General features: G+C 40.0%; 1 protein-coding gene across 1 annotated transcript in view; it reads left to right on the top strand.

The window, feature by feature from the left end:
* Positions 1 to 14,353, top strand: part of KIF27 (kinesin family member 27) — a 101,444-nt gene that overhangs the window by 69,503 nt on the left and 17,588 nt on the right. Inside the window, exons 15-16 of the mRNA XM_017872376.1 lie at positions 3,465 to 3,680; positions 11,588 to 11,794. Of these exons, the coding sequence (XP_017727865.1) occupies positions 3,465 to 3,680; positions 11,588 to 11,794 (423 nt within the window). The remainder of the gene's footprint in view (positions 1 to 3,464; positions 3,681 to 11,587; positions 11,795 to 14,353) is intronic.

Below are 14,353 nucleotides of genomic sequence, written 5' to 3'. Positions count from 1 at the left end.
ACCTTGCCCGGCTAGTTTTTTGTATTTTTTTTTTTTTAGTAGAGACGGGGTTTCACCGTGTTAGCCAGGATGGTCTCAATCTCCTGACCTTGTGATCTGCCCGCCTCGGCCTCCCAAAGTGCTGGGATTACAGGCTTGAGCCACCGTGCCCGGCCCACCATACATCTTATCAGCTTTTTAATATCTGACTCTGAAATGTGATGGGCATTTTAGGAATGCTTTAGATGTTTTCCTTTTAAAAAAATAACAGCTTTAGAGAGATAAAATTCACATAGAACATCAAAAAGATTAAGAAATGAAGGGACCAAGATTTTCAGAAGGCAGGAGTAGCATAAAGATGAAAACAGGGCATAGTCATGAAACTATTTTTTCTCACTCTGGGACCGATTTATTTTCCGAAGATTGAACCAGGCACTGCAAAGGTTGTGATAAGTCAAAAATCTCCAAATAGGGAATGAGTGCAAGTCTGCATATGAATTGTGAAACATCTGTTTCCTAATCTCTCCTTGGATCCAAGAATGCTGGCCCAGATTTATTCTTCCTAGCAGGAGATTAGCATATTTTCTGAAACATCTAAAAAGATATAAAAACACTTAAATTTGGAAGCCGCCAACTAAGTGGCCCACATGTATCCTATCACCACAAATCTTAGCAGCTTTTTGATACCTGACTCTGAAATATGATGGACATTTCAGGAATGCCACTATTAAAGACAGAAAACAAAACAAAAGGAAAAAATAAACTCACAGACATTAGAGATAGAGCAAGAAGCGGAAAAAACTTCACAGAAATCTTAATATTCTCAGTGTGGTAAAAGAAGACTATAAAGAACTACAAGTTATTAAAAACATGAACTCTTGGAAATTAAAAGGGTTGGAGGATAGGCAGGGCGCGGTGACTCATGCCTGTAATCCCAGCACTTTGGGAGGCTAAGGTGGGTGGATCACTGGAGGTCAGGAGTTCGACACCAGCCTGACCAACATGGTGAAACCCCGTATCTTCTAAAAATACAAACATTAGCCAGGCATGGTTGTGGGCACCTGTAATCCCAGGTACTTGGGAGGTGAGGCAGAAGAATCGCTTGAACCTTAGAGGCAGAGGTTGTAGTGAGCCAAGACCGTGCCATTGCACTCCAGTCTGGGCGACAAGAGCAAAACTCTATCTCAAAAAAAAGGGTCAGAGGATAAAGTTGAGGAAATACCCCCAAAAGTAAGTAAAAATATAATAGAAAGTAGGAGAGAAAAAAATTTAATTGGCAGATAAATCCAGGAAGCCCAAGATCCAAGTAATGGGAATTCCAGAAAGATACAACAGAGAAAACAGAAGAGATGATCAAAGACACCATGTAAAAAATTTTATTGGCCAGGCGCGGTGGTTCACACCTGTAATCCCAGCACTTTGGGAGGCCGAGGTGGGCAGATCACGAGGTCAGGAGATGGAGACCATCCTGGGTAACACGGTGAAACCCTGTCTCTACTGAAAATACAAAAAAATTAGCCAGGCGTGGTGGCAGGCGCCTGTAGTCCCAGCTACTCAGGAGGCTGAGGCAGGAGAATGGCGTGAATCCGGGAGGCAGAGCTTGCAGTGAGCTGAGATCACGCCACTGCACTCCAGCCTGGGTGACAGAGCGAGACTCTGTCTCAAAAAAAAAAAATTTTTTTTTCCTCAACACCAGTAATGTGAGACTCTAGACTGAAATAGCCCATCAAGGGCTCAGCAAAATGAGTACCCAAAACATAGCATTGTGAAGGTTTGGATACACTGAGGAAAAAAGAAGGTCCTGAAAGCATCTAGACAAAAAAGACTACTTGTAAATTGCAAGAATCAGAATGGCATTGGACTTCTCAGCTTTCCTCATGACAAGTTTAAGATCTGAAGCAATCTTTAAACTCATGAGGAAAATTAAGTCTAATAAATAATTTTCTTCTTAGCCAAACTCTCAATCAAATGTGAAGCTATAAGCAGCATTTTCAGGTAAAAAAACAAAAACAAAAATCTCCCATTAAGCCTGTCCAAGAAAACTACTAGAGAATGTGCTCCACAAAAATAATGGCACAAACTATAAAAAAAGAAGACTCGGGATTCTGAAAATGTGCTGCAACATGGAAATTCTCAGGAAATAACAAAGGGAAGACCCAGGACAACTGGTCCAGTGTGGAGCAGGATGGACGCTCCAGGCAAAATGTTTCCAGAAAAGAATAGATTGAAAAGATTTCCTGATAAGTTTGATCAGATGAAAAAGTGTTGAGGAATTTTATAGTTCTGTTGGAGAAGAATTAGCTATAAGGTACAATAAAAAGTTGTATCAAAGTAGAAGCATGATCATTTCACACTAGATAGTTCACCTATGAATAACAAAGTTATAAGGAAAATGAATATTGATTTAACTAAAAACTGTATTGTAACTTATATTGGGAGAATGGAGGAGATTGGGAAGTACAGTAGCTATAAGAGTGCTAAATCCTTATCTCCCATAATACACAGTCAATAGACAATGTCTAAAATTGATAATGTCATTCAGAAACATAGACATAAACACCAGAAGAACCAACTGAAAAGGATGAAGGTGGCTGTCTGAGAGTAGGATTCAATTAAAAGCTTGGGGAGGGGAATGCCTTTTTAAAATTATAAACCTTATGATAGTATGTGTCTATATAATAAACCTTATGGTAGTATATACAGATAATTACTGTGAAAAATATTTTACAAATTACCTGAAATTTGACCATAATGAGCATCTCCATAAATCTGGCCATATTTTCTGATCAGAATAAATTAAGAGTAAAAACAAATTATATGTTTAAGCCAACCAATCATATGTTTAAACATACCAAATCTCAACCCCTAGTAAATTGTAACATAATTCTACAATGTAGAATGTAAGCCAAGAAAGAAAAGTTCAGTTTAGAAAATAAGAAAAAAGAAAAATACTACCTCTGAAAACCTAGTCAAGGCAATTCTTGGTAGTAAACTCAGAGTTTAAATAAATGTTTTTTTAAAAAAGGCATTCAACTTAAGATTTTAGAAAATGAACACCCCGGCTGGGCGCGGTGTCTCACGTCTGTAATCTCAGAACTGGGGGCTGAGGCAGGTGGATCACCTGAGGTCAGGAGTTCGAGACCAGCCTGGCCAACATGGTAAAACCCTGTCTCTACTAAAAATACAAAAAATTAACTGTGCGAGGTGGCAAGCGCCTGTAATCCCAGCAACTCGGGAGGCTGAAGCAGGAGAATCGCTTGAACCTGGGAAGCGGAGATTGCAGTCAGCTGAGGTCGCACCATTGCACTCTAGCCTGGGGAACAAGAGCAAAACTCCATCTCAAAACAAAATAGAAAATGAATACCCCTCCCTCAATAATGTAAAACTAAAATGTATTCATTTAGCAATTTTCTCTGTTTTCCTAATTTTATGCAGTCTAGATTTCTAGTAACTGTTTTTGGTGTCTGGTGGGTTGTATCTTTTAGGCCTTAAACACAGATAGTTTGAAAATATCAACTCGCCTGAACTTATTGGAACAAGAGTTGTCTGAAAAGAATGTGCAGCTCCAGACCAGCACAGCTGAGGAGAAAATAAAGATTTCAGAACAAGTTGAAGTCCTCCAGAAAGAAAAGGATCAGCTCCAGAAACGAAGAAACAGTGTGGATGAAAAACTTAAAAATGGTAGAGTGTTATCACCTGAAGTAAGTCAGTATTCTTTGGAACTGGAGGTGCTGTATGATGGATCACTTGAGTGATTTCCTCAGTCTTTTTCACATAATCATAAATGTTATCCGTTAAACTTGGTTTTGAGATTTTGTCAGATGTAGTGAATTCACCTGGCACTTATTTGGCACCATAAACCATGCTTGACTAGAGACTGAGATATCCTTACATAGTGGTCCATGGACATGGCCCCTTCCTGGCACTGCCAGGCATTTGGAAACTATTACTTTCCTTGAGTATATTTGCCTCCTCAGCTGGGGTTTCTCGTCTGAAATCACAGAACATGGAAAATGATTTGAGGGACTCTTCTGGAGGGCACCTGACTTTTCTCTATACATATTTCTTGAACGATACTAGGTAATTTATTACATACAACAGATGCCTAAGGAATTAGGGGTTAATTCTTTCCATGAAACCTTGGTCGAGAAGGCCCAGTGTCCATACTATGTCCAGCCAAATAGATGCATAAAATTCCAATCCCAGTAAAAGACCTTTTAGTTACAGTTAGTTTTTTAAAACTATAGTTTTAGTTATAGTTTTTTAAAACTATGTAGAAGATGATTCATTTACAGGCTGTCAAATTGCCCCAGACTTTGTCTTTTTTCAAAATTTTCAGTCAGTTGGCAGTGGTACCTGTCCCTTACTTCATCAGAGAAAGATGAATTTTTGAATCGGAACTGCCTCCACAGATATTTATTGTTGGTGTCTTATTATTACCAAAGCAAGGGAAAGTTGCTCAGAGAAGGTGAATAGCTGAGAATCACACACATTGGTGAATCTTGTAGTGTTTTAGTTTGGAGCAAGTGACAGGAAGTTAAGGGGGCTAGTTAAGAAACAGGAGCAAAGATCGTTAGATTGTTGCTCATTGAGAATTGATGAAAGGATTGATTTACAAATCAATCCTTGACTGGGGGCTAAGTGGCAGTTGAAAGGAACATTATAGACCTCTATTGCCCTGTTTTATTTATTTATTTATTTATTTATTTATTTTATTATACTTTTAAGTCTAGGCGACATCTGTAGAACGGTTAGCAGCGTTTGTTACCACTACCTGTATACCCTGCTGTGGCATGGCTGTGTGCTGCACCCATCACCTTGTCAGCCACCATCAAATTCATCACAGTCTTATACTCCATGCTAACCGCACTCCCCCAAATGCAATCCTCCCCCCTCCCCCCTCCCCCACGAATAGGCCCCAGTGTGTGATGTCCCCTTCCGAGTCCAAGTGACTCTCATTGTTCAGTTCCACCTATAGTGAGCGAAGCTGCGGTGTTTGTTTCTCTTCTCGTGATAGGTTTGGGCTACAACGAATCGACTGGCTTCCAGCCGGGCATCCCATGTCCCTACAAAGACGCAACTCTCCTTTTCTTATGGTTCACATAGTATCCATGGTGTATATATGTGCGCCACATTTCTTAATCAAGTCTGTCACAGATGACATTTGGTCTGATTCCCAACGTCTTGGGCTATTTGAATAGTGCCGCAATACCACATACGTGTGCATGTGTCTTCTGTAGTAGAATCAATCTATAATCCTTTGGGCTATAGTATCCGCATAGTGGGGGATGGGCTGGGGTCATATGGTACCATCTAGTTCTAGATCCTTGAGGAATTGGCATACGTTTTCGCATAATGGTCGTTGAACTAGTTTACAATCCCACCAAACAGTGTAAAAGTGTTCCTATTCTCCATATCCTATCAACCCTTGTTGTCTTCCTGATTACTTTTAATGCATTCCTTTCTAGGACTGGTGTGAGATGGTATCTCATTGTGGTTTTGATTCTGCGCATTTCTCCTGGACGTGGTGGTGATGATGAGCATTTGTTCATGATGTCTGTTGGACTGTATGCAATGTCTTCTTTTGAGAAATGTCCTGTTCATATCCTTTCCACTTTTTGGATGGGGTGTTTTTTCTTGTAATCATTTTGTTTGAGTTCTTTGTGAGTTCCTGGATATTAGCCCTTTGTCACGCATGAGTAGCAATTGGCAAAAATCGTTCCCCATTCGTAGGCGTTCCGTTCACTCTGATGGTAGTTTCTTTTTTGCGTGCACGAGGCTCTTCGTTTAATTAGATCCCATTTCGTCAACTTTTGGCTTTTGCTGCCATCGCCTTTTTGGGTGTTTTACAGACATGAGGCCTTAGCCCATGCCTATGTCCTGAATGGTACTACCTAGTGCTTCTTCAAGGGTTTTAGTGCGTATTAGGCTCTACACATACTTCAAGTCTCTAATCCATCTTGAATTCATCTCGCCGATCAGGAAGCTCAAGGAAAAGGAATCACGTCTTCACTGTTCTACCTTATGGCTACCGCAATTTCCCAGCACCATTTATTACATGGGCGCCCTTTCCCCATTTCTGTTTCTCTCAGGTTTGTCAAAACAGATCCAGATGGCTGTAGACTGTGTCGGATTATTTCCTGAGACCCTCTGTTCTGTCCCATTGGCTATATCTCTGTTTTGGTACCCGTGGGGTACACCATCTGCTGTTTTGGTTACTGTAGCCTTGTAGTATGAGGCTTTGAAGTGCAGGTAGCCGTGACGCCTCCAGCTTGCGCTTTGACTTAGAATCTGTTTGGCAATGCGGGGCCTTTTTGTTCCATAGACCGGACCTTTAAAGCAGTTCTTTTTCCAATTCCGTGCGAAGAAACTCCATTGGTGACCTGACTGGGGCGAGCGCATGATCTATAACCTAACCTTGCAAGCTACGGGGCCATCTTTCACGATATTCGGATTCTCCTATCCATGAGCATGGTACTCATTCTTCACTCTTGTTTGTGTCGTCTTTTATTCATTGAGCGCAGCTGTTTGAGTCTCCTTCCAGGTCCCTTCTCATCACCTCGCGCGCAAGCGTGGATCTTACCTAGGTACTCCTTCATTCTCATTTCTTTTTCCGCGGAAGCAATCGAATGGAAGCTTCCATTCCTGATTTGGCTCTCTGCCTGTCGTTACTGGGTGTATAGACAACCCGCTGTGATTTTCCGCACCACTAATTCTGCTATCCTGAGCACTTTGGCTGAAGCTTGCTTATCATTAGGAGATTTCTGAGGCTGAGACATGGGGTTTGTCTACAATATACAATCCATCGTCATCTGGCAAACAGGACAATTTAACTTCTTCTTTTCTCACGAATACCCTTTATCTTCTTCTCTCCTTGCCCTGATTGCCCTACGCCAGAACTTCCAAGACTATGTTGGAGATATGGGTGGTGAAGAGGGCATCCCTGTCTTTGGTGGCGTTTTCAAAGGAATTTTCCAGTTTTTGCCGCATTCAGTATGATATACGCCTGTGGTGTTTCATCCAAATCCAGGCCGTATTATTTGAGGTACCGTCCATCAAATACGAATTTCTTGAGGCGTTTTAGCATGAGCGCCTGTTGAACATTTTGTCAAAGCCTTTTCTGCATCCATTGAGATAACATGTGGCTCTTGTCTTTGTTCTGTTTATTATGCTGCATTAGCGCTCTAGGTGATTTGCGATGTTGAACCAGCCCTTGCATCCCAGGGATTCGAAGCCCACTTGATCATCGTGGAAAAGCTTTTGATTGATGTGCTGCTGAATCCGGTTTGCCAGTATTTTATTGAGTTTGCCCTGTTTTATAATTTAAGCTGGGTAAATGTGCAGAGGAACAGAGAGCCAGGTTGTCCTCCCAAGTTGTTAAATTGGAGTCCAAGGCTTATAGATTTGAAGACATGAGAGCCTAAGATACAGCAGAATTCAAATATTTAAGGAATTCTGCCTGCCTGTGACTATAACTAAGCTCTATAGAGGCAGCAAAAAACAAAACAAAACAAAAAAAAAAAAAAGTATTATGTTTCCATTGAGAAATTAATATTCTATTTGGGAAAACAGATAAAAATATAGAAAACTCTAAACTCTGAAGGACATTGAAAATCAAGTTGTGGATAATGTATTTACAGCTATACCTCTTACATTATTTATTCAAAGCAATGAAGTGATCATTTGGGGGAAGATTCATCAAGGCAGCCTCAGTAGATCAGAATCTTGAGCTAGATTATGAAAAACATGATATGCAGTGGCAGATATAAGAAAGAAGGCCGTTTTAGATAGAACGTCTTTGAATAAGGCACAGAGATGAGAATTAACAAATTATGTTTGCAGTAGGGTAGAGTTCCATTAATATCAAGAAACATTTAGGTTTCTATTTCATGTGGGATCCTGTAACAAAAAGCATTTACAGATTTGTGGTGAAAATATAGTACGGTGCATGATACCTATTTTGCAGCTATTCTGGACTGGGGTTTGAGGGAAGGATGAGCCTCCTACAACTGGTAGAGTTCTACTTAGTCACATGAGCTTCTATGTACCATTCTTCCACATGGTTGGTTCTTCTTAGTGTAGCTCTCAAGTGAGGCTCTGCTCTTACCACGATTTTAAAGCCAAGGTTAATATTCCCAAATAGATCTGTCACTAGCAGATGATCAAGAGCATGAGATTCTGATGTGACACAAGGTGTCAATAAAATCTGGTTGGAATGGTTTGCTATCTTAATGTCTTTAAAACTTGTTTAGGATTATTTTCTCTTTCCACAGTAAATTAAAATATTTTTCCTAATTTTATTACTTTATGGAAATTGATAGATTTTAGATCATTACACTAATAGAAGATTACCCAACAATTTACTACAGACAAGTCACACCGCTCTTTTTTTTTTTTTGGTAAAATTCAGAAACTAAAATTAAAGAATACTTGAACCTTAGGTTTCTAATAATACAGAGTAGTTGCTTAGTAAGTAGGGAGGAAAATATAAGAACTATTATCTTTATTTAATCTTTTAAACTTTCAATTTTGCATTTTGTGAGAACATACAATTTGTTTTTGGAAATGGAGTCTCACTCTGTCGCTCAGGCTGAAGTGTAGTGGTGCGATCTCGGCTCACTGCCTCTGCCTCCTGGGTTCAAGCAATTCTCCTGTCTCAGCCTACCGAGTAGCTGGGATTACAGACATGCGCCACCATGCCCAGCTAATTTTTTTTTTTTTTTTTTGAGACAGAGTCTTGCTCTGTCACCAGGCTGGAGTGCAGTGGCATGATCTCAGCTCACTGCAACCTCCACCTCCCTGGTTCAAGCAATTCCCCTGTTGCAATCTCCCAAGTAGCTGGGATTATAGGCACGTGCCATCACGCCTGGCTAATTTTTTGTATTTTAGTAGAGATGGGGTTTCACCACGTTGACCAAGATGGTCTTGATCTCCTGACCTCGTGATCCGCCCACCTCGGCCTCCCAAAGTGCTGGGATTACAGGCGTGAGCCACCGCGCCCAGCCTAATTTTTGTATTTTTAGTAGAGACGAGGTTTCACTATGTTGGTCAGGCTGGTCTCGAACTCCTGACCTCAAGTGATCCACCCGCCTCAGCCTCCCAAAGTGCTGGGTTTACAGGCATGAGCCACCACACCCTGCTGAGAACATATAATTTATAGAGAAATCTATGCAGTGCTTGCTTAAAAGTTATAATTAGTTTTTTGTTTCATTTTACTTGGTCTCTGGACCAGCAGCAACAGCATCACTTGGGATCTTGTTAGAAATGCAGATCCTCAGGCCCCAGTTGGACTTGCTGGATCAGATTCTGAATTCTAGCGAGCTCCTCGGTACACATTAAAGTTGAAAAGCAGTGCTCTATCATAAAACAGCCAACTCTTGATAACCTGTGGTTTGTATTGTGACAAATTTTTCATCCCAGGATAGTTTCCCATTGCCACATATCTTGTCAACCTACACCTATTGCTGAGTTAGAGGGAACTACAAACATTGATATGCTGCAGCCTCACTGGAGCAGGCTGTCCTTGGGTTTCTATATTCATACTACCTTATATTATCTCAGTACTTCCTTAACTTAGATCCAAAACCATAGAAACTGAATTTATATGAAATTGTTCTCAGCCACGTTTAAAGGCAAACTCTTCACATTTGTTTTTGATAAAATATAGTCACAGTATGAATTCAAAAGTCAAGTAAAGTCCTCACTGAACATTGTGGATAGGTTCTTGGAAATTGTGATTTTAAGAGACATCATGTACATCAGGTCCTCAAATTACATTGTTTTTCTTCAACATAGTTGCTTTTGTTATGAAGTTAATAGGGAAAAAAATTGTTGCGTTATATATTGTTTCTCTTAAAGTCACAGTTTCCAAGAACCTATTGATGATAAGGACTTGCTCTATTTTGGATAATTCACTTTTGTTTGTGGCTCCTCTTACTTGTTCACCTAAGTACATTTTAGTATTTAAGGGTTTTTTTTTCTTGAAAAGGTGAATATTATTTTATTCCTTATGAAGCAATTATCAAACTGTCAAATTCCATATGGTTAGTGATTGCACAGAGAAATAGAATGGCTGATGAGCATTTTTCTTTAGGTAGATCAGAAATATTCACACTATTGGCCAGGCATGGTGGCTCATGCCTATAATCCCATCACGTTGGGAGGCTGAGGCAGGAAGATCACCTGAAGTCAGGAGTTCCAAGACCAGCCTGGCCAACGTGGTGAAACCCCTTCTCAACTGAAAATACAAAAATTAGCTAGTTGTGATGGCATGCACCTATAATCCCAGCTACTTGGGAGGCTGAGGCAGGAGAATTGCTTAAATCCTTAAACCCAAGAGGTGGAGGTTGCAGTGAGCTGAGATCCCACCACGACCCTGTCTCAGAAAGAAAAAAAAAAAGAAAGAAATATTCACATTATTTTCCTTTGGGGTGTTAGGGGGAGGAGTGGAGATAAATAACATGGGTCCTGTAACCAAGGACACATGAAAAATTTTTTTCTTCTCTTTCTTAAGTCAACAGATACTGAGTTCAAACTATATGATAGGTACTGTGCTGGGCAATAAGGGTATGCAGATGGACAAGACAGTCTGCCACAGGAACTTATTGAGGTGGCTTCCACAATAGGTATAGGTATATGGAAACATATATCCAAGTCTCACCTATCTGAGGTAATTCCTTGCCAGAGCTTTGTATCACCAACATAACATGCATGTGGATAGTTCAAAGCACTGGAAGAGCTGGGCATGGTGGTGTGTGCCTGTAGTCCCAGCTACTCAGGAGGGCAAGGGAGGAGGTTCGCTTGAGCCCAAGAGTTTGAGTTCAGCCTGGGCAACATAGTGAGACCCTGTGTCCAAAAAAAAAAAAGAAAAGAAAAAACTTGTAGGTTTTCCGACAGGGATTCATCAGTCTTCTCTAGTATGTGAAAAAATACTACGCTGCCCTATTTTTGCCCGGCCACGCTGCCCTATTTTTAATGCCTACATTTTCCTTCTAATAACATTTCATAGGAATCTTATGAAATATGTCAGATACTTAAATCCTCACTACTTTTTAATGCCATATTGTGCTTTTTTTTAAATTACTAGTTCTTAATAACTTATTCTAAATATTTAGAGTAAGTTTTTCCCTCTAGGCAGTATATTGTTTTGATAGATCATTGAAGCGACAACAGTAAATCTCTGGATCTTACTAGTGGAAATATTGACACATAATACGCACTTTAGGGGTTATGGAGGAGATACATGACAGTACTGCTAATCCTGTGGGCTTAGGCTCTGTTCAAGTATATTCCTTGGATGAGATGATCAGCATTTGTTGTCTGACCTTGTAACATTTCAGAACTCACCTAAACTTCTGTCTTTTCCATTTCATTCCATCAGGTTTATTGTGAGGGCTTAATGATTATGTTAGTATGTTGTGTGTGTGTGTGTATACACACATGTATACATACGCTGCATTATGTGGTATAGCAAGCACTCAAAAAACATTTTCTTAAAATCTAGTAAAAGAGTGGTAATGTCCATTAGACTCAAATAGTTTGGTAGGATCTGAGTATATGACAAAGTCATACTATTTCATTTAAAACGAGTGATTTCTGTTATATCTAGGAAGAACATGTTCTTTTCCAACTTGAAGAAGGGATTGAAGCTTTGGAAGCTGCAATTGAATATAAGAATGAAAGTATCCAGCGTCGCCGGAACTCACTTAGAGCATCATTCCATAACCTCTCTCGTAGTGAAGCAAATATCTTGGAACAAATAGCTTGCCTGAGTCCTGTTGAGATTAGAGCTATTCTTTTCAGATATTTCAATAAGGTTTGTTTTTGAGGGTCAGAATATTTTTCTTATAAAGATGGGTCAAGATGCTTACATCTTACATTTATTTTGAATTTTTAAAGAAATTGAAAGACTCAAAGATTTGATGGTGTAACTACAAATTTAAGCATGATTTCTTTTTATAGAACTAAATGTTGTCATCTGAAAGCTTTGTGATTATCCAAATATGTAGTCCTAACTTTGTGAGGTTCTTCAAGTTGGAGGGCCTTTCAAAAGAAGTCCTTTTGAAAGTTTTAAAACCAAAGAATTTAAGTTATATTCCTTGCTCATTATTTCTTGGATGTTTTCTAGATTTGGATGTTGCTACCTGGCACTCATGAAAAATCAAGGGCCCTCCAAGTTTTGATTCCCTTTCCTTCATTGCTGTAGGGTAGAGGAATCTGTACTTTCTCGTAATGTATTAGTTGAAATGAAGATGAAATGGTGTATCAGTGGCAAAGATAATAATAGATTTTATTAACCTGAATGTGCCTAAATCAATTAAAATGTTGTATTTTTTACAGATTAAATCATTTTCTGATCCAGAGATGTTTCATAGCATTGAGAACTATATCCATCTTTTCTCTAATGTCTTTTCCACTTAAGATATATATTATGAAGTGTTAAACAATGAGATAACTCTTTTCTCTGAAAAATACATTCCATTTATGGGAATATCTGACAATTAATGAAAAATGAAACACTGATATATTAAAATTAAGTCCTAAGGCTGGGCCCAGTGGCTCATGCCTGTAATTCCAGCACCTTGGGAGGTTGAGTCAAGAGAATCATTTGAGCCCAGAATTTGAGAGCCTGTCTCTACAAAAAATACCAGAATTAGCCGGGTGTGGTAGCATACACCTGTAGTTCTAGATAGTTGGGAGGCTGAGGCAGGAGGATCACACGAGCCCAGGAATTTGAGTTTGTAGTGAGCTATGATCATTACTGCACTTCAGCCTGGGGCAACAGAGCAACAGCCTGTCTCAAAAAAATTAAAATTATAATTCTGTAAAATAAGGAAGAAAAATGAAAAATGTTATGCACAGCCTCCTCTTGGATAATCATCATCAGTAGTAAGCTACTGTTACTGTTATTGATGAGAGTGCATCCTATTGTTGCATGTTTGGAGGGTAGAAAGATGGTGGAGTCCTTTGATATAGATAACTCTTTATGCTGCTCTTTTTTTTTTTCCCCTGAGACAGAGTCTCACTCTGTTGTCCAGGCTGGTGTGATCTTGGCTCACTGCAACCTCCGCCCTCTGGGTTCAAGCAGTTCTCCTGCCTCAGCCTCCTGAGTAGCTAGGATTACAGGCATGTGCTACCATGCCCGGCTAATGTTTGTATTTTTAGTACAGATTGGGTTTCACCATGTTGGCCAGGCTGGTCTCGAACTCCTGACCTCGTGATCCTCCTGCCTCGGCCTCCCAAAGTGCTGGGATTACAGGTGTGAGCCACTGCACCTGGCCCTTGTGCTACTCTTAAAGCAAGGCAACCTGGCTAAGGTCAGTGGATTTTCTGATCCTGGGAACCCTTGTATTAATGATTATTTTTCTGGAGAGGTCATTAGATAATTAACAAGTTCTGTGATGTAGACATTGTCTGAAGTATTTTTACTTCACATCAGGGAAGAATCCAATAGACAAAATGCATAACATGGCTGGGTGTGGTGGCTTTGGGACACTGAGGCAGGAGGATTCCAGTGCTTTGGGACACCAAGGCAGGAGAATCACTTGAGGCCAGGAATTCAAGACCAGCTTGGGCAACATAGTGAGACCCTGTCTCTATGAAAATGATTTTTAAAAAAATTAGCCAGGCATGATGGCATGTACTTGTGCTCCCAGCTATGTGGGAGGCTGAGATGAGAGGCCCACTTGATCTCAGGAGTTGGAAGCTGCAGTGGACCATGATTACACCACTGCACTCCAACCTGAGGTGACAGAGTGAGACTCCATCTTAACAACAACAACAACAAAACACCCAAACTGTCACTTATTTATAACATCCATTCTGGAGTTTAAACTTGGAATTGTCTAGATGTTTCAGGAATCTTTATCCTCTCACTATCTACTTAGACTAGAGAAATAAAGTTACAGAATTATTAAATGTAAACCACATAGATTACATTTAAGAAATTATGGAAGGGTGATTATTAGAGCAACAGTACATTAAAAATGAAAGGGTTGGCCGGGTGCGGTGGCTCACGCCTGTAATCCCAACACTTTGGGAGGCTGAGGCAGGTGGATTACGAGGTCAGGAGATCCAGACTATCCTGGCTAACACGGTGAAACCCCATCTCTACTAAAAATACAAAAAAATAGCTGGGCGTGGTGGCGGGTGCCTGTAGTCCCAGCTACTTGGGAGGCTGAGACAGGAGAATGGCGTGAACCTGGGAGGCGGAGCTTACAGTGAGCCGAGATCGCACCACTGCACTCCAGCCTGGGCAATAGAGCAAACTCCATATCAAAAAAAAAAAAAGTGATAGAAAGTGTCATTGAAAGAATTCCAACAAATTCTTTTTTTTTTTTTTTTTTTTTTTTTTTTTTTTTTTTTTTTTTTTTTT

Source organism: Rhinopithecus bieti, unplaced genomic scaffold (assembly GCF_001698545.2).
Source record: "Rhinopithecus bieti isolate Rb0 unplaced genomic scaffold, ASM169854v2 scaffold_5948, whole genome shotgun sequence".
NCBI lineage: Eukaryota > Metazoa > Chordata > Mammalia > Primates > Cercopithecidae > Rhinopithecus > Rhinopithecus bieti.
The sequence above is the reverse complement of the archived record's forward strand: the minus strand, read 5'-3'. Positions and strand labels throughout refer to the sequence as shown.